This window comes from Anolis sagrei, chromosome 1 (assembly GCF_037176765.1).
Source record: "Anolis sagrei isolate rAnoSag1 chromosome 1, rAnoSag1.mat, whole genome shotgun sequence".
NCBI classification, from domain to species: domain Eukaryota; kingdom Metazoa; phylum Chordata; class Lepidosauria; order Squamata; family Dactyloidae; genus Anolis; species Anolis sagrei.
In genome coordinates this window covers 8,268,696-8,292,348 of record NC_090021.1, presented here as the reverse complement: position 1 = coordinate 8,292,348, position 23,653 = coordinate 8,268,696, and the positions used below count along the sequence as shown (strand labels likewise).

At 45.9% G+C, this 23,653-nt stretch overlaps 1 protein-coding gene across 2 annotated transcripts in view; it reads left to right on the top strand.

The window, feature by feature from the left end:
* The window catches only part of KIF13B (kinesin family member 13B), a 268,692-nt gene that overhangs the window by 236,901 nt on the left and 8,138 nt on the right, over positions 1–23,653 (top strand). For both annotated transcript variants that reach the window (XM_067462696.1, XM_060754661.2), the window contains 3 exons: positions 2,863–2,968; positions 6,094–6,227; positions 21,749–21,811. In XM_067462696.1, coding sequence (XP_067318797.1) covers positions 2,863–2,968; positions 6,094–6,227; positions 21,749–21,811 — 303 coding nt within the window. The remainder of the gene's footprint in view (positions 1–2,862; positions 2,969–6,093; positions 6,228–21,748; positions 21,812–23,653) is intronic.

Below are 23,653 nucleotides of genomic sequence, written 5' to 3'. Positions count from 1 at the left end.
CAGTCCAAGGCACTCTCAGAACTTTCCTCCAACACCACAGCTCAAAAGCATCGATCTTCCTTCGCTCAGCCTTCCCGAAGGTCCAGCTCTCACATCCGTAGGTGACTACAGGGAATACCATGGCTTTGACTAGGCAATGGATCTTTGTTGCCAGTCTGATGTCTCTACTCTTCACTATTTTATCGAGACTGGACATTGCTCTCCTCCCAAGAAGGAAGCGTCTTCTGATTTCCTGGCCACAGTCTGCATCTGCAGTCATCTTTGCACCTAGAAATACAAAGTCTGTCACGGCCTCCACGGTTTCTCCCTCTATTTTCCAGTTGTCAATCATTCTTGTTGCCATAATCTTGGTTTTTTTGACGTTTAGCTGCAACCCGGCTTTTGCGCTTTCTTCTTTCACCTTGGTTAGAAGGCTCCTCAGCTCCTCCTCGCTTTCGGCCATCAGAGTGGTGTCATCTGCATATCTGAGGTTGTTAATGTTTCTTCCAGCAATTTTCACCCCAGCTTTGCATTCATCCAGCCCCGCACATCGCATGATGTGTTCTGCATACAAGTTAAAAAGGTTGGGTGAGAGGATGCAGCCTTGCCGGACGCCTTTCCCAATCTTGAACCAGTTCTTCCTCATGTTCAGATGGAATCTCCTCTCTTGTAGTTTGAAGCCATTGCTCCATTGCGCCCTAGGAGTAGCCATACTGCATAATTAGAGCAGATCAGTCCCATGTCTGGTGTTAGATGTCTATTTGAGAAATCAGATACCAGCTTCTTGGAAGTATCTGGCAAGATTTGAAGCAATGCACACCGGCACAACCAGGTCTTCTGCAGCGGTCTTCAGCTGAGAAAGAGACAAAGCGATAAGGCCCCACTGCAATGATTAAGGATCTGGAGAACAAGCCCTATGAGGAGCGGCTTAAGGAGATGGGCATGTTTAGCCTGAAGAAGAGAAGACTGAGAGGAGATATGATAGCCATGTATAAATATGTGAGAGGAAGCCACAGGGAGGAGGGAGCAAGCTGGTTTTCTGCTTCCTTGGAGACTAGGAAGCTAACTGGAGCCCCTTACAGAGAGAGGTCAACCCTCCTGTTTAAGGAGCTCCACTGGCTGCCATTTATTTTCCGAGCCCAATTCAAGGTGCAGGTGCTTACCTACAAAGCCCTGAACGGTTTGGGACCAGCCTACCTGCGTGACCGCATCTCCATCTACGAACCCACACGTTCTCTTTGGTCATCTGGAGAGGCCCTGCTCGTGATCCCACCGGTGTCGCAAGCGCGCTTGGTGGGGACGCGGGACAGGGCCTTTTCCGTGGTGGCCCCCCGACTCTGGAACACCCTCCCCAAAGACCTTAGACAGGCCCCTACATTGGCTGCCTTCAGAAAGAACTTGAAGACCTGGCTTTTCCGATGCGCCTTCCCAGATTAGGAAATCTCCACCACCAAGTCCCATAAGCACTTTAAGAGAACCAATGATTGCTGCACATCGCACATCGCACTTGCCCTGGAAGCCCTATATACACCTCCTGTTACATCAGCACTTTTAATTTTGTACCCATTGCTCTGGCCCGGCCCAGTTTTATTGTGTTTACTGTATTGTGCCTGTTGTTTATTTTGCTTTATTCTGTTTTTAATTGTGTGATTTGCTTAGATTGTATTGTTGTGTTGTGTGTTGAGGCCTCGGCCTGTGTAAGCCGCATCGAATCCTTCGGGAGATGCTAGCGGGGTACAAATAAAGTTTAATAATAATAATAATAATAGGACGCAATGGAACAATGGCTTCAAACTACAAGGGAGGAGATTCCATCTGAACATGAGGAAGAACTTCCTGACTGTGAGAGCCGTTCAGCAGTGGAACTCTCTTCCCCGGAGTGTGGTGGAGGCTCCTTCTTTGGAAGCTTTTAAACAGAGGCTGGATGGCCATCTGCCAGGGGTGATTTGAATGCAATATTCCTACTTCTTGGCAGAATGGGGTTGGACTGAATGGCCCATGAGGTCTCTTCCAACTCTTTGATTCTATGATTCTATGATTCAGCAGTGGAACTCTCTGCCCCGGAGTGTGGTGGAGGCTCCTTCTTTGGAAGCTTTTAAACAGAGGCTGGATGGCCATCTGTCAGGGGTGATTTGAATGCAATATTCCTACTTCTTGGCAGAATGGGGTTGGACTGGATGGCCCAGGAGGTCTCTTCCAACTCTTTGATTCTATGATTCAGCAGTGGAACTCTCTGCCCCGGAGTGTGGTGGAGGCTCCTTCTTTGGAAGCTTTTAAACAGAGGCTGGATGGCCATCTGTCAGGGGTGATTTGAATGCAATATTCCTGCTTCTTGGCAGAATGGGGTTGGACTGGATGGCCCATGAGGTCTCTTCCAACTCTTTGATTCTATGATTCTATGATTCAGCAGTGGAACTCTCTGCCCCGGAGTGTGGTGGAGGCTCTCTCTTTGGAAGCTTTTAAACAGAGGCTGGATGGCCATCTGTCAGGAGTGCTTTGAATGCAATATTCCTGCTTCTTGGCAGAATGGGGTTGGACTGGATGGCCCATGAGGTCTCTTCCAACTCTTTGATTCTATGATTCCCTTGCGCTGAATATTCCCTTATGCTTCATTGGCTTGTAGAAGAAGAGTTTTTGAAACTTCGGAGTTGTGAAAATGGCTGGTCTCTGTCTCTGGGGGCAGATGGGTTGTAGGGAAGAGACCACGTCCTTCCATCTAGGACCAGAACGGTGTTTCTTCCAGCAGGGTCATTCTCTCCTCGTCCGTCTTCTATTCCTTGTGCTAGTGATGCTTCCTTTGGGTGTTGGCGATCTTCTCATTCTGCAGTTGTGGTGCTTCTGGTTTTATCTCTGTGGATATCTTTGCCTCCTCTTTCCTTCCAGAACCGTTGGGAAAGCCATCAAGACGTATCGCAAGCCTCGGCACAATCCAACAAGTCCAGACCGAGTCTCCTGGCATCTCCGCAGCAGAACGGCTCTGCCGATCCAGGTAAGAAAGGATTCCATGGCCAGCACCAGAATTGAGGGCTTTGGGTTACGACACCTCATCACCATGTCCAGAAGGGTCAAAGCTTACTACAGGGTCTTCTCACTGGTGGCTACTTCTTATGGAATTCCCTTTCCTAGAGATTAGAGTCATGCCAACTTTGGTTAGTTTTGGGGAAACAATGATGATCCTGTAACAATGTATTTTACCAATACAATGTAATTACCTCTCAACAAAAGTTTGCTCTAGGCACTGTCAGGCCATTATATGCTATTCAAGGTGATTGGTTGAAACACTCACACCTAGCTCCAGCAGACAAGAGTCCTTTGTCCCACCCTGGTCATTCCACAGATATATAAACCCATTTTCCTAGTTCCAACAGACTTCACTACCTCTGAGGATGCTTGCCATAGATGCAGGCGAAACGTCAGGAGAGAATGCCTCTAGAACATGGCCATATAGACCATGCCCAAAACCTACAACAACCCGAAGTAAATGTATTTTCACTCCCATCCTGGCATTTATTTGTTTCACGCACAAAATGTCTAAACTATTGTGTAAAATTACTTTTGGGCTAAGTGCATAAGATGTATATGAAACATAAATAAATATTATGATAATAAATAAATTGTCCGTAGACACCTCCAAGGTCATGTGGCCAGCATGACTGCATGGAGCACCATTACCTTCCCGCAGACGTGGTATCTGTTGATCTACTCACATTTGCATGTTTTCAAACTGCTAGGTTGGCAGAAGCTGGGGTTAACAGCGGGAGCTCACCTCGCTCCCCGGATTCAAACCACCAACCTTCTGATCAGCAATATGTACGCATATAGAATTACAGAGCAGAATTAGGAAGTTAGCATTTTGGTCATGTTAGATAGGATTGTAGATGATGGAGTTTAAGAAGTAAAATCTGGCTACCAGTATTTAAAAACCTCTAAAATTACAACAGCAAAACAACAGAGGGGAAACAATCAAGGATATCTAATCACCTCTCAACAAAAGATTGCCCCAGGCACTGCCAGGCCATCAAATGCTAATCAAGGTGGTCAGTTGAAACATTCACACCTGGCTCCAGCAGACAATAGTCCTTTGTCCCACCCTGGTCAGTCCACGTATATATAAACCCTTTTTCCTAGTTCCAACAGACCTCACTACCTCTGAGGATGCTTGCCATAGATGCAGGCGAAACTTCAGGAGAGAATGCCTCTAGAACATGGCCATATAGCCCAAAAAAAACCTACAACAACCCAGTCCTGTAACATTTTGATTAGATCATTGAGTCAGTAATATTAAACCAAGGTAGCGGAAGGATAGCATGTGTGGGGTTTTAATACTATAGTTGATGCATTTTTTGCTGATTATATTGCTTTATTTGGAGCTCCCGGTGGCACAGTGGGTTAAACCACTGAGCTGCTGAACTTGCTGATCAAAAGGTCACAGGTTTGAATCTGGAGAGTGGGGTGAGCTGTTAGCCCCAGCTTCTGCCAACCTAGCAGTACGAAAGCACGCACATGTGAGTAGATCAATAGGTACTGCTTCAGTGGGAAGGTAACGGCGCTCCATGCAGTCATGCTGGCCAAATGACCTTGGAGGTGTCTATGGAGAACACCGGCTCTTCAGCTTAGAAACTGAGATGAGCACACACACACACACACACACCAGAGTTGGATACTAGACATAATGTCAGGGGAAAACCTTTACCTATTGCTTTATTTTAACCTGAATGTATAATTTATTTTATTTATTTATTTACAGTATTCATATTCCTCCCTTCTCACCTCGCAGGGGACTCAGGGCGGATTACAATGTACACAAATATGGCAAACCTTCAATGCCAAAGACACACAACAGATATAGACAGACTGTCAGAGGCTATTTAACTTTTTCTGGCCGCCAGGGGAGATGACGCTTTCATCGTCCATCAGCGACACTGATGAAGTACTTCCGCATTCCCCGCATACTTTGCTGGAGTCTTTTTTATGGCCTCATAAATTAGTTAAATTAGCCTCCCCACACATAGGTGGCACCTAATTTTCCTACTTGACAGATGCAACTGTCTTTCAAGTTGCAAAGGTTGACAACAAGCTACCCAATTGGTCGGAAGCTCACTCCGACCCGGGGTGGCTTCGAATTCATGACCTTTTGGTCGGAAGTGATCTTAATGCAGCTGACACTCAGCCAGCTGCGCCACAATCCTGGTGCTGTAGATACACACATACACACATACACACAGAGAGAGTCAGATTTAGCAAGAATCATAGAATCATAGAATCAAAGAGTTGGAAGAGACCTCATGGGCCATCCAGTCCAACCCCCTGCCAAGAAGCAGGAATATTGCATTCAAATCACCCCCGACAGATGGCCATCCAGCCTCTGTTTAAAAGCTTCCAAAAAAGGAACCTCCACCACACTCGGGGGCAGAGAGTTCCACTGCTGAACGGCTCTCACAGTCAGGAAGTTCTTCCTCGTGTTCAGATGGAATCTCCTCTCTTGTAATTTGAAGCCATTGTTCCATCGTGTCCTAGTCTCCAAGGAAGCAGAAAACAAGCTTGCTCCCTCCTCCTCCCTGTGGCTTCGTCTCACATATTTATACATGGCTATCATATCCCCTCTCAGCCTTCTCTTCTTCAGGCTAAACATGCCCAGCTCCTTAAGCCGCTCCTCATAGGGCTTGTTCTCCAGACCTTTTATCATTTTAGTCGCTCTCCTCTGGACACATTCCAGCTTGTCAATATCTCTCTTGAATTGTGGTGCCAAAACCTTTCCAACATTTCACATTGGTGGCATGCTTTTTAGACATTTGCAACATTTAGTGACACAGCCATTCGGTTTTATTGGCCAAACAGATGTTAAACCAAGAAATAAGGACACAGACATAAACAGTAATAACAAAATGTATGGCAACACAACATACCTCATGAAAACCTTTCCTGAGATTTTTGTCATTACATTTAATGCGACTCTTCTACATGCTGCAGTCGACACAATAATGTGTCGTGACACACTGTTGGAAACCCTCTGACTTAAGAGACTTGAGATGGCTTCTAGGTTCTTATCTATGACTTGTGCAGTGGGCAGAAAATAGAGATACTGTGCATTTACATGGTTGTTGTCGTTTGCAGGACTCGGTGGCCTCGCTGCTACTTACTTGAATCCCGTGAAGTCTTTTGTGCCTCAGATGCCAAAGCTGCTTAAATCCCTGTTTCCGGTTAGAGATGAGAAAAAGGGAAGGCAAACCTCTCCGCTCATTCCGCAGGTAAGACTGAAGCACGTTAAATAAAGGGCCTGTTATGAAGTATATTTATTATTTACTAGCTGTGCCCTGCCACGCGTTGAGAGAGAGAGAGAGAGAGAGAGAGAGACAGAGGTGGAGATGCCCACCTTTCCTGAAGGTAGGCGCAAAAACAAAGGAGGGAGCGGAGGTGGGAGATGCCTCCAGCTGGATGGGCTCTCTCTCTCTCTCTCTCTTGGTCCCAATGGCTCAGGAGAAGAGGTGACTTTTGGTGCACACGCTGGGGTCTTCAGACACGCCTCCGGACCCAAAGTTCGGACACCAGCAGATTGGGGAGAGGAGAGGAGGTGGGTGGAGCACCGGGGGATCGGGAAAGGGAGTCGGTCATGGGGAAGGGATCGAACGTGGAGAACGATTGAGCGCCGGCTCTGCTCGCGCACCCGGTGGCCAGGTGGAGCAGGAACGAGAGGGGCTAGGCGAGGCTCAAGGCCCGGCCCCTTTAGGAAGAGGATCGCCCAGCAGCGAGGCAAGAAAGCCGAGGCTCCCCCCAGACTGCTAGGGCTGTTGTGAGCTGAGGGGACGCTCCTCAAGTGGCAGTCGAGGGGCATTTACAGAGGCGCCTCTGCACCCCTGGCAAAAAAAGTGTTCTGCGACCGCTTACTTCGCGTAATGGACGAACCGCCCCTGGTGGTACCTAATTTTCCTACTTGACAGATGCAACTGTCTTTCGGGTTGCAAAGGTCAACAACAAGCTACACAATTGGCCGGACACTCACTCCGACCCTGGCCGGCTTCGAACTCATGACCTTCTGGTCAGAGTGATCTTAATGCAGCTGACACTTAGCCAGCTGCGCCACAATCCCGGTGCTTTGTTTTTCTCAATGTACAATGAGTAGCCGAGCTTCTCGTATGCTTCTACAAAGATGTTTATATGTGAAAAGATTTTTTAGGCTCTTCAGTGTCTGTATTTGCCTTTGAGTTGCCTGTCGACTTTTGGGGAACCCATGAATTTTCTGGGGTTTTCTTAAGCAAAGAAATTGCAGAGTTGGTTTTGTTCCTTCCTTTGAAACAGTTCGAAAACATGCAAATGTGAGTAGATCAATAGGTACCTCTCCGGCGGGAAGGTAACGGCGCTCCATGCGGTCATGCTGACCACATGACCTTGGAGGTGTCTATGGACAACACTGGCTCTTCGGCTTAGAAATGGAGATGAGCACCACACCCCAGAGTCGGACATGACTGGAATTAATGTCAGGGGACAACCTTACCTTTACTTTGAAACAGAGCCTATGGAACCTCGAATTTCTTGCGGTCTCCCATCCAAATAATAACCAGGACCGACCCTGCTTAGCTTTCAAGATCAGGCAGGACTTGGTGCCTTTAAGGCATGTTGACCTTGTGTTCTCTCTACTGTAGTAATATAAAAAGATGGACTCCGAGGGGCCGCACATTCTTTTTGAAAAAATCAAACTTTACATTTTTATTCAGTGTATGTCTTGCCTCCGAAAAAGAGAGAGAGAGAGAGCGCGCACGGCACTGCCAAGGAATGGCATTTCAATATCTATTATTCTATTAAATTTTGTAAAGGTTAGCTTTTAAAAGTAGCGATTTGAGCTGAATATCAAGTACATACAATAACCGTTTCGCGATGCTGGAAAAGCACAATCAAAGCCGTTTAAAACTCCAGTTCCTCGACATTAATTACGAGTCTTCTCCCCAGTAGCCAAGATTTAGCTCTGAACTAACCTTCACGAAAGGATAATTGCAAAGCACAGCAGAAAAAAGGCCCCCGGCTCTTGAAGCAAAAGTTTAAACCATTTGGCAGCAAAGTAAGGTACAAATTTAATAAATATGTGGCTTGGTATCATCAATCTAACAAGTTGAGAACTATCTTTAAAAAAAGCCATGGTCTAGAGGCATTCTCTCCTGATGTTTCGCCTGCATCTATGGCAAGCATCCTCAGAGGTAGTGAGGTCTGCTGGAAGTAGGAAAAATGGGTTTATATATCTGTGGAATGACCAGAGTGAGACAAAGGACTTTTGTCTGCTGGGGCTAGGTGTGAATGTTTCAGCTGATCACCTTGATTTGCATTCAATGGCTTGGAAGTGCCTGGGGGGAATCTTTTGTTTTTTTTGTTTCCCCTCTGTTGTTGTGCTGTTGTAATTTTAGAGTTTTTTTTTTTTAATACTGGTAGCCAGGCTTTGTTCACTTCCATGGTTTCCTCCTTTCTGTTGAAATTGTCCACATGCTTGTAGATTTCAATGGCTTCTCTGTGTAGTCGGACATGGTGGTTGTGAGAGTGGACCAGCATTTCTGTGTTCTCAAATAAAATGCTGTGTCCAGGCTGGTTCATCTGGTGCTCTGCTATGGCTGACTTCTCTGGTTGGAGTAGTTTGCAGTGCCTTTCATGTTCCTTGATCCATGTTTATTATTATTATTATTATTATTATTATTATTATTATTATTATTATTCTCTCCTCTTTCTTTCTGCTCTCTTCTCTATTCCCTTCTTTTTCTTCACTTCCCTTCATACCTTTTCCCTTTTCCTTTCTCCTCCTTCCTCTCTTCTTCCTTTTATCCCCCTTCCTTCTATTCTTTTCCTTCTCTTCTTTTCCCCTTGCTCACTTTCCCAGCTCACAATGTCTTCATAGCACTTTGGCTCTCATTGTGGCTCTTTCCTTCCTCCCTCCGTTCCCCTCATGCGCATGTCTCCTTTCCGAGTGACATTGCAGAGGGCCACTTCACCTAGCCTTTGTAGGACTAATAGACAGACAGACAAACAAACATACTTTGAGATAGATAGATAGATAGATAGATAGATAGATAGATAGACAGACAGACAGACAGACAGACAGACAGACAGACAGACAGACAGACTTGACCACGTTGGTCCACGCTCTGGTTACATCCCGAATAGACTACTGCAATGCACTCTACGTGGGGTTGCCTCTGAAGACTGCCCAGAAGCTTCAACTAGTCCAACGCTCGGTAACTAGATTGCTCACCGGAGCAGGGTGCAGGGAGCACACAACCCCCTTGCTACACCAGCTCCGCTGGCTGCTTTTCAGCTTCTGAGCACAATTCAAAGTGCTGGCTTTGGCCTATAAAAGCCCTGAACGGTTCTGGCCCAGTTTACTTGTCCGAACATATATCCTGCTACGATCTACCTAGGGCCCTGAGATCATCCGGGGAGACCCTGCTCATTGTCCCCCCATTATTGCAATCGCATTTGGTGGGGACAAGGGAGAGGGCCTTTTCTGTGGTGGCCCCTCGGCTTTGGAACTCCCTCCCAAGTGAAATTAGATCTGCTCCATCCCTCCTGACCTTTCAGAAACAAGTGAAATCCTGGCTATGGGATCAGGCCTTTGTAGATTAGGTTGACCTGCTGACGTGTCGGCTTTATATATATACACACACACACACACACACAGAATAGTCAAGGAAGTCACAGGTCTGAACAAACTGTTGATGACAGGGAGACTTGGAAGTCGCTTTTATATATATACTAGCCATCCCCTGCCACGCATTGCTGTGGCCCAGTCTGTTGATCTGGAAAATAAACTAATGAGAACGTGTTGGTTTCTAATATATGTTTGTGGGTAAACAGTATTTCTTGCGGTTTCTTGGTCAGTGTTGATGTGGAGATTGTCTGGTTTGCCCACCCTGGAATATACAACATATAATTGTTCTTCTTTAGTAGACCCTTTCAAATCTATGATATCTCTCTGTGTGTGAATCATATCTATCTATCTATCATCTATCTATATCTATGGCTGGATGGCGCTTTGTTAGGAGGACTTTGATTACGTTTTCTTGCCCTGGTGATGGGAGTTGGACTGGATGGCCTTAAGTATTTTCTGGTAGTCATGGAGGTTCTGTGTGGGAAGTTTGCCCAGATTCTGTCATTCATGGGGTTCAGTGTGCTCTTTGGTTGTAGGTGAACTGTGAATCCCAGTGACCACAACTCCCAAATGGCAAGGTCTATTTCCCCCAAACTTCATCTGTGTTCATATTTGGGTGTATTGAGTATTCGTGTAGAGTTTGGTCCAGATCCATCATTGTTTTAGTCCACAGTACTCTCTGGATGTAGGTGAACTACAACTCCCAAACTCAAGGTCAATGCCCTCCAAACCCTTCTAGTGTTTACTTTTGGTCATGAGAGTTCTGTGTGCCAAGTTTGGTTCAATTCCATAGTTGATGTTCAGAATGCTCTTTGATTGTAGGTGAACTATAAATCCCAGCAACTACAACTCCCAAATGACAAAATCATAATTTGTGAGTGATGGTCACTCCTTGTGTTGTGAGGCGTTTTGTTGCCAAATTTGGTGTTTTGTTCATTGATTATTTTGTTTTTAAGGTACTCATTATACACATAGCATTTAGATAGATAGATAGATAGATAGATAGATAGATAGATAGATAGATAGATAGGGTTGACCAATGCCAAAGACAACTTGACAGCAGTTAACAACGCAACCCTAACATGGTCCAGGCCTCCCATGTCCCACAACAACACGACCCCAACGTGGTCCAGAACTCCCATGTCCCACAACAACACAACCCCAACATGGTCCAGGCCTCCCATGTCCCACAACAACACAACCCCAAAATGGCCCAGGTCTCCCATGTCCCACAACAACACAACTCCAACGTGGTCCAGAACTCCCATGTCCCACAACAACACAATCCCAACATGGTCCAGGCCTCCCATGTCCCACAACAACACAACCCCAAAATGGTCTAGGCCTTCCATGTCCCACAACAACACAACTCCAACGTGGTCCAGAACTCCCATGTCGCACAACAACACAACCCCAACATGGTCCAGGCCTCCCATGTCCCACAACAACACAACCCCAACGTGGTCCAGGCCTCCCATGTCCCACAACAACAAAACTCCAAAATGGTCCAGGCCTCCCATGTCCCACAACAACACAACCCCAACGTGGTCCAGGCCTCCCATGTCCCATCATACAAAGCTTGGCAGCATTTCTCTTCTCTGCCCAGACCCTCGGTGTGTGTCAGTGGGAAGCAAGGGCAGGAAGCATAGAATCATAACTTAAAAATAGAACTACATTTTCTATTTGGCAAAACACAAACAACACTAAGTGCACGTCATAAATTTTACCATTGTTGCCGGAACTGATGTTACCGTAAATCACATTAGTCGAAAAGGCTTGGAGCTAGCTCTAATAAATAATATAAATAAAATAAAATGGCATTCAGACCAACCAACTTGATATCAATAAGTCTCAATAGTGCCACTCTTTTCCATCTTCCACAAAGGGCATCTGCACCGGTTGCCCGAAGCTTCCAAGAGAGAAGAATGGTGATCAGTAAGGGTAATATTTAGTATGAATATAGCATTTTCCCTAAATGCTCAAAAGTGTTTTGTGGCCCTTTTGTGAAGGTATCTCACTAGAGATCCTCTCACAGACAGAGTCATCTTGTTTTAATGAGGAATTGCTGGTCCTGATTGTGTTGTGTTTTGGGAGTGTGTGGCCTCCTTCATGGTGATCTTACCTTGTCTTCCCATCATAGCAAAGAATAAATGGAAGATTTTTTGGGCTATATGGCCATGTTCTAGAAGCATTCTCTCCTGAAGTTTCGCCTGCATCTATGGCAGGCATCCTCAGAGGTTGTGAGGACCTCCGCATTCCTATAGAAAACACTTCTCTAGTCATTCTGTGTCCCAAGCACCTTCCTATGGTGAACTTCCAATGGACGTTGACCCTAGAGTTGCACTGGAGGAGTTAGAGATCCCTATAGAGAAGACTTCTCTTGTCATTTCCGTAACCCCCAGACTATGATGACCTTCCAGCAGAGGTTGGCCATAGGGTTGCGTTGGAGCACTTAGAGATTCCTATAGGGAACCCTTCTCTAGACATTTCTTACTCCTATAGCAGGACCCTATGGTGAATTTCCAATGGATGTTGACCCTAGAGTTGCACAGGAGGAACTAGAGATCCCTATAGAGAAGATTTCTCTCGTCATTTCTATGACTCCCAGAATGCTTCTATCTATGGTGACCTTCCAGTAGAGGTTGGCCATAGAGTTGCGTTGGAGCATTTAGAGATTCCTATAGGGAACCCTTCTCTAGTCATTTCTTACTCCTACAGCAGGACCCTATGGTGAATTTCCAATGGATGTTGACCCTAGAGTTGCACTGGAGGAGATAGAGATTCCTATAGAAAAGACTTCTGTAGTCATTTCTGTGACCCCCAGAATGCTTCTGTCTATGGTGACCTTCCAGCAGAGGTTGGCCATAGGGTTGCGTGGAGTACCTAGAGATTCCTATAGGGAACACTTCTCTAGTCATTTCTTACTCCTATAGTAAGAAATGACTTACTATAGGAGCACCTAGAGATTCCTATAGGGAACACTTCTCTAGTCATTTCTTACTCCTACAGGAGGACCCTATGGTGAACTTCCAATGGATGTTGACCCTAGAGTTGCACTGGAGTTGCTAGAGATCCCTATAGAGAAGACTTCTGTAGTCATTTCCGTGACCCCCAGAATGCTTCTATCTATGGTGACCTTCCAGCAGAGGTTGGCCATAGGGTTGCCTTGGAGCACCTGGAGATTCCTACAGGGAACACTTCTCTAGTCATTTCTTACTCCTACAGCAGGACCCTATGGTGAATTTCCAATGGATGTTGACCCTAGAGTTGCACTGGAGGAGCTAAAGATTCCTATAGAGAAGACTTCTGTAGTCATTTCCATGACCCCCAGAATACTTCTATCTATGGTGAACTTCCAGCAGAGGTTGGCCATAGGGTTGCGGTGGAGTACCTAGAGATTCCTATAGGGAACACTTCTCTAATCATTTCTACAGGAGGACCCTATGGCAAATTTCCAATGGATGTTGATCCTAGAGTTGCACTGGAGGAGCTAGAGATTCCTATAGAGAAGACTTCTGTAGTCATTTCTGTGACCACCAAAATACGTCTATCTATGGTGACTTTCCAGCAGAGGTTGGCCATAGAGTTGCGGTGGAGTACCTAGAGATTCCTATAGGGAACACTTCTCTAGTCATTTCTTACTCCTACAGGAGGACCCTATGGTGAACTTCCAATGGATGTTGACCCTAGAGTTGCACTGGAGGAGATAGAGATTCCTATAGAAAAGACTTCTGTAGTCATTTCTGTGACCCCCAGAATGCTTCTGTCTGTGGTGACCTTCCAGCAGAGGTTGGCCATAGGGTTGCGTGGAGTACCTAGAGATTCCTATAGGGAACACTTCTCTAGTCATTTCTTACTCCTATAGTAAGAAATGACTTACTATAGGAGCACCTAGAGATTCCTATAGGGAACACTTCTCTAGTCATTTCTTACTCCTACAGCAGGACCCTATGGTGAATTTCCAATGGATGTTGAACCTAGAGTTGCACTGGAGGAGCTAAAGATTCCTATAGAGAAGACTTCTGTAGTCATTTCCGTGACCCCCAGAATACTTCTATCTATGGTGGCCTTCCAGCAGAGGTTGGCCATAGGGTTGCAGTGGAGTACCTAGAGATTCCTATAGGGAACACTTCTCTAGTCATTTCTTACTCCTACAGGAGGACCCTATGGTGAACTTCCAATGGAAGTTGACCCTAGAGTTGCACTGGAGTTGCTAGAGATCCCTATAGAGAAGATTTCTGTAGTCATTTCCGTGACCCCCAGAATGCTTCTATCTATGGTGACCTTCCAGCAGAGGTTGGCCATAGGGTTGCATTGGAGCACCTAGAGATCCCGATAGAGACTTCTCTAGTCATTTCCATGACCCCCAGAGTGCTTCTATCTATGGTGGCCTTCCAGCAGAGGTTGGCCATAGGGTTGCAGTGGAGTACCTAGAGATCCCTATAGAGAAGACTTCTCTAGTCATTCCTATGACCTCCAGTGCAATCCTATGGTGAACTTCCAGTGGATGTTGAACATCTGTACTGGAGGACCTATGCATCCTCATTCCAAAATGTTGAAAGGAATGAGATGATCTGAAGCACTTAAACCAGTGGTTCTCAACCTGGGGTCCCCAGATGTTTTTGGCCTTCAACTCCCAGAAATCCTAAAAGCTGGTAAACTGGCTAGGATTTCTGGGAGTTGTAGGCCAAAAACATCTGGGGACCCCAGGCTGAGAACCACTGACTTTTCATCCCAGGCTGAAAATGATGTAAACTCTCTATAAATGAGGAGTACATGAAGAAAAAAAGTCCGGAAAGGTGACCTATAGAAACCAAGGAGAGTGCTCCGTCTTGCTGCCTTCTTGCTGAGACAGTGAAGAATTCATCCCGGCTTGATAATTGATAGTTGCATCCTATTAATTGATTGCAGCAGCAGCTTAATTGATCAGGAGCATTGCAGATGGGAAGAGGGGGCCGTATAAAAGAAGCTATGCGATCATGTGCCATTGCCATTAGGAATGATCTCTCCTCTGCACATCAATGCCTTGTGAAATTCCAGATTGCAAAGGATTCGGTGGCCTTGATAGCTCTTTGCAGAAAGAAGTATTAGTATACATGCATGTTATTTTGCAGCTTGTCCAGAATTAATAAACACTAGACATTTGTATTTTTCAAGTCTGGTCTTTGTCCATTTGTCCCAATATTGCCATTAAGCCACTGCTGTTGCTCTGGTGCTGATAAATGCTTTCCATATTTTGAATTATTTTTCATGGCATCCCTTCTTCTCACCTGTCTCTCATTTGGTATCAGCCATTGATTGAGGTTCTGGGTTTGAGCCTGCCACTTTTGGACTCTCGCTTGCTGAAGTGTTCCAGCGAGTGTCTCTGTAGATCTTAGAAAACTATTTCTTGATTTCAGTCGTTGACGTACTGGCTGATACCCAAACAGGGGATGAGCTGGAGATGTCACTACCTTGATTATTATTATTGTTGTTGTTGTTGTTGTTGTTGTTGTTATTATTGTTATTTGAAACACAACAAGATGAGTCCACAGCAGACAAGATCACTCTGCTAGCTGTTGTATTGGATCACACGTCGGACACTTCCCAAGTGTCTAGGACTGTGTGATGTATCGGCAAATAATGCATTCGGATCCCAGTAAGGTGGCCTTTTGCAGCTGGCAGCTGGTAATTTTGTCAGTGGAGATTGTGTTTAAGTGCAGGCCAAGGTCTTTCGGCACTGCACCCAGTGTGCTGATCACCACTGGGATCACCTTGACTGGCTTGTGCCAGAGTTTTTGCACTTCGATCTTTAAATCCTCATATCGTGTCAGCTTTTCCAGTTGTTTCTCTTCAATCCTGTTGTCACCTGGGATTGCAACATCAACAATCCATATTTTGTTTTTTAACATGATCATGAGGTCAGGAGTCTTGTGCTCTGTCTATCTAAATTCGGAAGCCCCAGAGTAGTTTGACGTGTTCATTTTCTGTAACTTTTTCCGGCTTGTGAACCCACCAGTTCTTTGTCGCAGGCAGATGGTATTTGTGGCACAAGTTCCAATGAATCATCTGAGCAACGGTGTTGTGCCTCTGCTTGTAGTCTATCTGCTCGATCTTCTTGCAGCAGCTGAGGATGGGATCTATTGTTTCATCTGCTTCCCCAAAGTTCAACAGGGACAAATGCAAGATACTCCACATAGGCAGAAAAAACGAAATGCAAAGATACAGAATGGGGGATGCCTGGCTCAAGATCAGTACATGTGAAAAAGATCTTGGAGTCCTTGTGGACAAACATCACATTGCTGCCACAATGTGATGTGGCAGCAAAAAAAGCCAATGGGATTTTGGCCTGCATCAATAGGAGCATAGTGTCTAGATCTAGGGAAGTCATGCTACCCTTCTATTCTGCTCTGGTTAGACCACACCTGGAATATTGTGTCCAATTCTGGGCACCACAATTCAAGAGAGATATTGACAAGCTGGAATGTGTCCAGAGGAGGCCGACTCAAATGATCAAGGGTCTGGAGAACAAGCCCTATGAGGAGCGGCTTAAGGAGCTGGGCATGTTTAGCCTGAAGAAGAGAAGGCTGAGAGGAGATATGATAGCCATGTATAAATATGTGAGAGGAAGCCACAGGGAGGAGGGAGCAAGCTTGTTTTCTGCTTCCCTGGAGATAGGGACGCAGTGGAATAATGTCTTCAAACTACAAGAAAGGAGATTCCACCTGAACATGAGGAGGAACTTCCTGACTGTGAGAGCCGTTCAGCAGTGGAACTCTCTGCCCCGGAGTGTGGTGGAGGCTCCTTCTTTGGAAGCTTTTAAGCAGAGGCTGGATGGCCATCTGTCAGGGGTGATTTAAATGCAATATTCCTGCTTCTTGGCAGAATGGGGTTGGACTGGATGGCCCATGAGGTCTCTTCCAACTCTTTGATTCTATGATTCTTGCAGAGTCTACATTTGGGATCTGTCGTCGACTTTTCAATTCTGGCTTTGATGGCATTGGTTCTAATGGCTTGTTCTGTAATAATAATAATAATAATAATAATAATAATAGTTATTATTGTTATTATCTCCATGCGCTGCCTGAACTCCAGAACCGATGGAAGGTGGCGCATAACAACGCAGCTTCCCTTTTGACCTTCTGTCGCCAAGTTCTGCAACTAATCTTTAGATTAAGGAAACGGCAATTAACAAAATCTGCTCTTGTATTCAAGTGCGTTTCTCTGAAGGTACATAAAGTAATTGAAAGAACTTCCTGCTCTCTAATTAGCCAGATTGAATTAATTTGGTGTAATAGGATTCTTGGTGTAACTAGCGGATCGGCTTCCGCTCAAATCTGCTTCATGTGCCTAAAAGAGGGCTTTCTGATTAAGCGGGTTGCCTGCTGCTTTGAATTGGGGCGCATCACGTTCCGCTGGACCCGTCTATTTATAGTGTAAACAGAGAGACAATTTGGGTTGTTGTAAGTTTTTTGGGCTGTATGGCATTCTCTCCTGACGTTTCACCTGCATCTGTGGCAGGCATCCTCAGAGGTTTTGAGTTCTGTTGGGAACTAGGAATAAGGGGTTTATATATCTGTGGAAAGTCTAGGGTGGGAGAAAGAACTCTGGTCTGTTGGAGGTAGGTGTGAATGTTTCAATTGGCCACCTTGATTAGCATTTAATGGCCTAGCAGGTACAAGGTGTGGCTTCTTACTGCCTGGGAGAATCCTTTGTTGAGAGATGATTAGCTGTCCCTGGTGGTTTCTTGTCTGGAGTTCACCTTTTTTGAGAGTTGTTCTTTATTTACTGTTATGATTTTAGAGTTTTATAGTTCTGAAAAGGGCATCTCAGCTTTCTCCTTCTCCTTCTCCCTTCTCCTCCTCCTCCTTCGGTTCCATCAAGCTTTGACTTCTGACAGCCCTTTGAAACTGAAATTTCCAAGAAGCTTGGTCCTCAACAAGCCTACACAAGTCTTCCAAATATCTGAAAGCCAATCTCTATGAGGATTGACTCTGAGAGCTGGATTTATTCATTTATTTATTTATTATTCAAACTTATATGCCGCCACTCCCCTGGGGCTCGGAGCAGCTTACAAGAACAGGCTAAAATCTAACACAATTTAAACACAATTTAAAACGATTTAAAAACAGCAATATCAAAGATCAAAGGCCTGTCGAAACAGATACGTCTTACACGCTCTGCGGAAAGCTGTTAAGTCCCGCAAGGCACAGACTTCAGGTGGCAGAGTATTCCAGAGTGATGGTGCCACTGCTGTAAAGGCTCTGCATCTGGTTGCTGTTAGACGCAAGGTCTTGACACTGGGGAATTCCAAAAGATCTTGGTCCTCAGAACAGAGGGATCTCTGGGGTTGGTAGGGGGTGAGGCGGTCCCTTAGGTACATCAGCCCCAGACCATGCAAGGCCTTCAAGGTGAGTACCATCACTTTAAAAGTGATCCGGTGCTCAATTGGTAACCAATGCAGCTGCAGTCAGATTGGTGTTATGTGGCATCTCATCGGAATTCCCGCAAGAAGTCGAGCAGCTGTATTTTGTACCAACTTGAGCTTCCGGATCACTGACAGAGAAAGGCCAATGTAGAGGGAGTTACAGTAGTCAAGTCTTGAGATGACCGTGACCTGGATCACCGTAGCTAGGTCGTCCCTGGACAGGGAGGGGACCAGCCGTCTAGCCTGCCGCAGATGAAAAAAGGCGGTTCTGCTAATGGCGGAGACCTGGGCCTCCATCGTCAGCAGAGGGTCCAAGAGGACTCCCAGACTCTTGACCAACAATGACGGGCGTAGCGCCTCGCCATCCAGGGTGGGCAGATGGATATCCCCACTGCCCAGTCCACCCAGCCATAGGATCTCCGTCTTTGCTGGATTCACCCTCAACCTGCTGGCACACAGCCATCCAGTAACGGCCTTGAGGCACTGATGGAAACAATCGGGTACAGAGTCCGGTCGGCCTTCCATCTTCAGCACCAGCTGAGTGTCATCAGCGTACTGGTAACACTCAAGCCCAAAACCTCGGACCAGCTGAGCAAGTGTTTGCATATAGATGTTAAACAACAGAGGGGAGAGAATGGCCCCCTGAGGAACCCCACAAGAGAGAGGGGACCTCTCGGAGACCAGGCCTCCCCTCTCCACTCGCTGTCCACTGTTGTGAAGAAAGGAGGACAGCCAGTTTAAAGCTGTCCCCCTGATTCCAGCAACAGCAAGGCGGTGGGTCAAGAGATTGTGGTCGACTGTGTCAAATGCTGCTGTGAGATCCAATAGCACAAGCAGCGCTGACCCGCCCTGGTCAAGCTGGCATCGAAGGTGATCCGTGATGGAGACCAGCACAGTCTCTGTCCCGTGCCCCACATGGAAGCCGGACTGGAAGGGATCTAGTCCGGCTGTGTCGCTAGGAACTGCTGCAACTGCTCCACTGCTGTCCCATCAATCACCTTGCCCAGGAACGAGAGGTTCGAAACTGGGCGGTAACTGGAGGGAGAAGTGTGAAAAATGACATGATAGCTATCTTGAAATATTTGAAGGGATCATAGTATCATAAGAGACCGCAAGAGCCATCCAGCCCCCTGCCATTTAGGAATACACAATGCCTAAAAGATGGAGACTAGAAGATGGAGACAGCTTGTCTTCCCCTTCTCCAGAGACTACGTATAGACAAGTATATGCAAATCATATGAGAAGAGATTCCACCTAAACCTTAGGAAGAACGTCTCGACTGTTAGATCTGTTCAAGAACTGAATGGATGGACCCATAGGATGAGGGGCTCTCCATCTTTGGAGGACTTTAAACACAGATTGGGTGGTCTTCTTTCAGAAGTGCTTTCATAGAATCATAGAATAGAATCATAGAATCAAAGAGTTGGAAGAGACCTCATGGGCCATCCAGTCCAACCCCCTGCCAAGAAGCAGGAATATTGCATTCAAATCACCCCTGACAGATGGCCATCCAGCCTCTGCTTAATTCTTGGATGACCCTTGTGGTCCCTTCTGAGCCCGTGATCCCCATCTGCTTCATCCTCAATTGCAGGTATTTCCAACCCACTTGCTGAACCTTCCCTTTCCACCTCGTATCATATCCGTGATTTGTTTCTACAGTTGCCACCCGGCAGGGGATTTCTCTTACCCATCTGTTTGCTGTCAACAGCAGAGTTATTTAATTGGCACTTTTAATAATTGCTATTTTCCCTTCTCTTTGCTTTCTTTTACAAAATTGGCTTGCAAAGGTTGGGGAGGGGAGGCTATTTATCATCCTTTTGGAAGGAGGGAGGCTTTCTTGACAGCTGGAAAGGAGATGATTTAAATCCAAACAGCCCTGTTCTCTTTCAGAGCCAAAAAAGAAAGTTTCACTTGATGAACCACTGGTTTTGGAAGAGATTAATGTAAAGCATTTCTTGGGTGGTGATAGAAATACATTATTGCTTCCCTTTTTTCTACTTCTGAATTGATCCAGCATTAATACATTGTGATATGTCAGTTACAATCATTTTTCTGAATACGAGTGTATTCTTGTGTGGATGTGCCTTCAAGTCACCGGTCAACTTCTGGTGGCACCATGAACTTCATGGAGTTTTCATAGGCAAGGAACACTCTGAGGTTCCTTCCTCTGAAATACTTAGGCGATCCCTCGTTTTCCAAGGAGGATTGTCTTCCAATATTCTTGTGGGTCCGTATGTAGCTGTGGAGCCCTATTCTTGCTTTGCATCTTCTTCCGCAGTGAGGGCATTGGTTTCCAGGTGGAAGGCAGTCTCGGTTGGGGTTGGCTTGACGCGCCTTCCTCTTGGCACGCTTCTCCCTTTTGCCCTCCATTCGTGCCTCTTCAAATTCTGCAGCACTGCTGGTCACAGCTGACCTCCAGCTGGAGTGGTCAAGGGCCAGGGCTTCCCAGTTCTCAGTGTCTATGCCAGAGTTCTTAAGGTTGGCTTTGAGCCCATCTTTAAATCTCTTTTCCTGTCCACCAACTTTCCGTTTTCCGTTTTTGAGTTCGGAGTAGAGCAGCTGCTTTGGGAGACGGTGGTCGGGCATCTGGACAACGTGGCTGGTCCAGCGGAGTTGGTGGCGGAGGACCATTGCTTCAATGCTGGTGGTCTTTGCTTCTTCCAGCACGCTGACGTTTGTCCGCCTGTCTTCCCAAGAGATTTGCAGGATTTTCCAGAGACAGCGCTGATGGAATCGTTCCAGGAGTTGCATGTGACGTCTGTAGACTGTCCACGTTTCGCAGACATATAGCAGGGTTGGGAGAACAATAGCTCTATAAACACGCACCTTGGTATCCCTACGGATGTCCCGATCCTCAAACACTCTTGGCTTCATTCAGAAAAATGCTGCACTCACAGAGCTCAGGTGGTATTGTATTTCGGTGTCTACTTTCATTGCTACATAATTGAAATTTTGCTACTGTTATGAATCATAATGTAAATATCTGATATGCAGGATGCATTTTCAATCAGTGGCCCAAACTGGGCACAAATACCTGATACGCCCAAATTTGAATACTGGTGGGATTGGGGGTGGGGTGGGGGAGTGATTTTGTCATTTGGGAGTTGTAGTTGCTGGGATTTATAGTTCACCTACAATCAAAGAGCATCCTGAAGTCCACCAATGATGGAATTGGTGGAGTTCAGGACTCCCATGACCAACAGAAAATACTGGAAGGGTTTGGTGGGCATTGACCTTGAGTTTTGGAGTTGTAGTTCACCTACATCCAGAGATCACTGTGGACCCAAACAATGGTGGATCTGGACCAAACTTGTGGAATTTGGGGAAAATAGACTTCGACCTTTGGGAGTTGTAGTTACTGGGATTTATAGTTCACCTACAATCAAAGAGTATTCTGAACTCCACCAGTAATAGAATTGGGCCAAACTTGGCACACAGAACCCCCATGGCCAACAGAAAATAGTGTTTTCCGATGGTCTTTGGTGACCCCTCTGATGCCCCCTTGCGACCCCCTCAGGGGTCCTGACCCCCAGGTTGAGAAACGCTGATCTAGAAGGTCCACCCTGTTATAAAGACAGATGGAGAAATATTGTTCTTATATTGTACTCTAATTTAACTGACAGAATTGTGGGATTGAGCAACTCTTCCATCCATTCTCGGTCCATTGAGTTCCAGGTACATTTCTTTTCTGAGGAGTAATGCTATTTGAGGGTATCTCTTCTTTTTTCTCCTTGCAGCCTGTCCCTCGTATTATGGTCCAGTCGGCCAGTGTTGATGCCAGCTCTGCAAAACTGAAGCAGGTGAGTGTTGGGGGAACTCCAACTCCAACGTGCTAAAGACTATCATTGCAGCTGTATGATTGGGAGGCATCTGCAATACAGAGGTTGACGTTGTGGTCAGTCAAAGTTGCGCAGAAGTTGTGATGGAAAGCAAGGACTTCCACAAGTGTAACCATTCCATATGGTCCTGAATCCTATGCCAACTAGAGCAGAGCTATTGAATTGGTTGGGTTGACCAAGCTCTTGGCTCAGCATTCCAACCTTCATCCATTGATGACTCTTTGTTGTTCATTCGTTCAGTCATCTCCGATTCTTCGTGACCTCATGGACCAGCCCACGCCAGAGCTCCCTGTCGGCCGTCACCACCCCCAGCTCCTTCAAGTTCAGTCCAGTCACTTCAAGGATGCCATCCATCCAGCTTGCCCTTGGTCGGCCCCTCTTCCTTTTGCCTTCCACTTTCCCCAGCATAATTGTCTTCTCTAGGCTTTCCTGTCTCCTCATGATGTGGCCAAACGACTTCAACTTTGTCTCTAGTATCCTTCCCTCCAATGAGCAGTTGGGCTTTATTTCCTGGAGGATGGACTGGTTGGATCTTCTCGCAGTCCAAGGCACTCTCAGCACTTTTGATGACTCTACTCTAGTTGGAATTGACCAACATTGAGTACATCTACACCAGGCATGGTCAAACTTTGGCCCTCCAAGTGTTGTGGACTTCAACTCCCACAATTGTGGGAGTTGAAATCCAAAACACCTGGAGGATCAGAATTTGTCCATGCCTGGTGTAGATGCACCCAGTGTTGGTTAATTGTGGGAGTTAAAGTCCAAAACACCTTGAAGGCCAAAGTTGGCCCATGACTGAACTACACTGTAGAATGAATGCAATTTTGACACCACTTAAACTGCAATTGTTGGGATTTGTGGTTTGGTGAGCCACCAACACTCTTTGTTGGTGGCTCATGGATTGTTGGGATTTGTGGTTTGGTGAGCCACCAACACTCTTTGTTGGTGGCTCATGGATTGTTGGGATTTGTGGTTTGGTGAGCCACCAACACTCTTTGCCAGATAAGGCAAAGGACCTCACGAAACTACAACTCCCAGGATTGAGGAAATTGTGAAATGGAAAGGTACCCAGTTGCCCAAAACAAATGGTCTTTCTGAGTGGATCAGATGTTTGTCCTATTGATCTTGGAAGGTACTCTTAACTTTGGAATCTGTCGCCACTAATTTGGGAACGGTGTTTGGGGCGTGAGGGTGTGCGGCAAGACACTCGAGTAAGAAATGATGATTTATCTCCCCCCATGAATTAAGTGAAATTGCCAGGAAAGATGTATAGATCTTGCTTTCTTCCCCCTTTCACATAAATCGCCCTTTCCAAACAGCAAGTTGCCCATTCCCGTAATATAAATAATCTCTCGGTAAATAATGGCAGGCATATTTCTTGCGCTGTACACATCTATTTAATAATCCTACCAAGGCGACTGAGTAAATGGCTTCCAGCCAAACTACCTCCTCCTAACAAGACTCTTGTTAATATTCAAATAAGTCATAAACTCACTGAGGTGTGTAACATTGTTTGTATGATACACCTAGGTTTTCATTTATACTTTACTAGCCGTCCCCTGCCATGTGTTGCTGTGGCTCAGTCTGTGCATATGTGTATTGTGTGTGTATATATGTGTGTATATGTGTGTTTTGTGCATTCATTGCAATGTATTTTTTGTTTTTTGGCTTTTTAAGTCTCTTCTGCTGTATTTTTGAGTGTTTTTATGAGTGATGGTCACTCATTGGTCTGATAGGTGTATTGTGTCCAAATTTGGTGTCTGTTTGCATATATATGCGTGGTTTTGTGCATGCATTGCAATG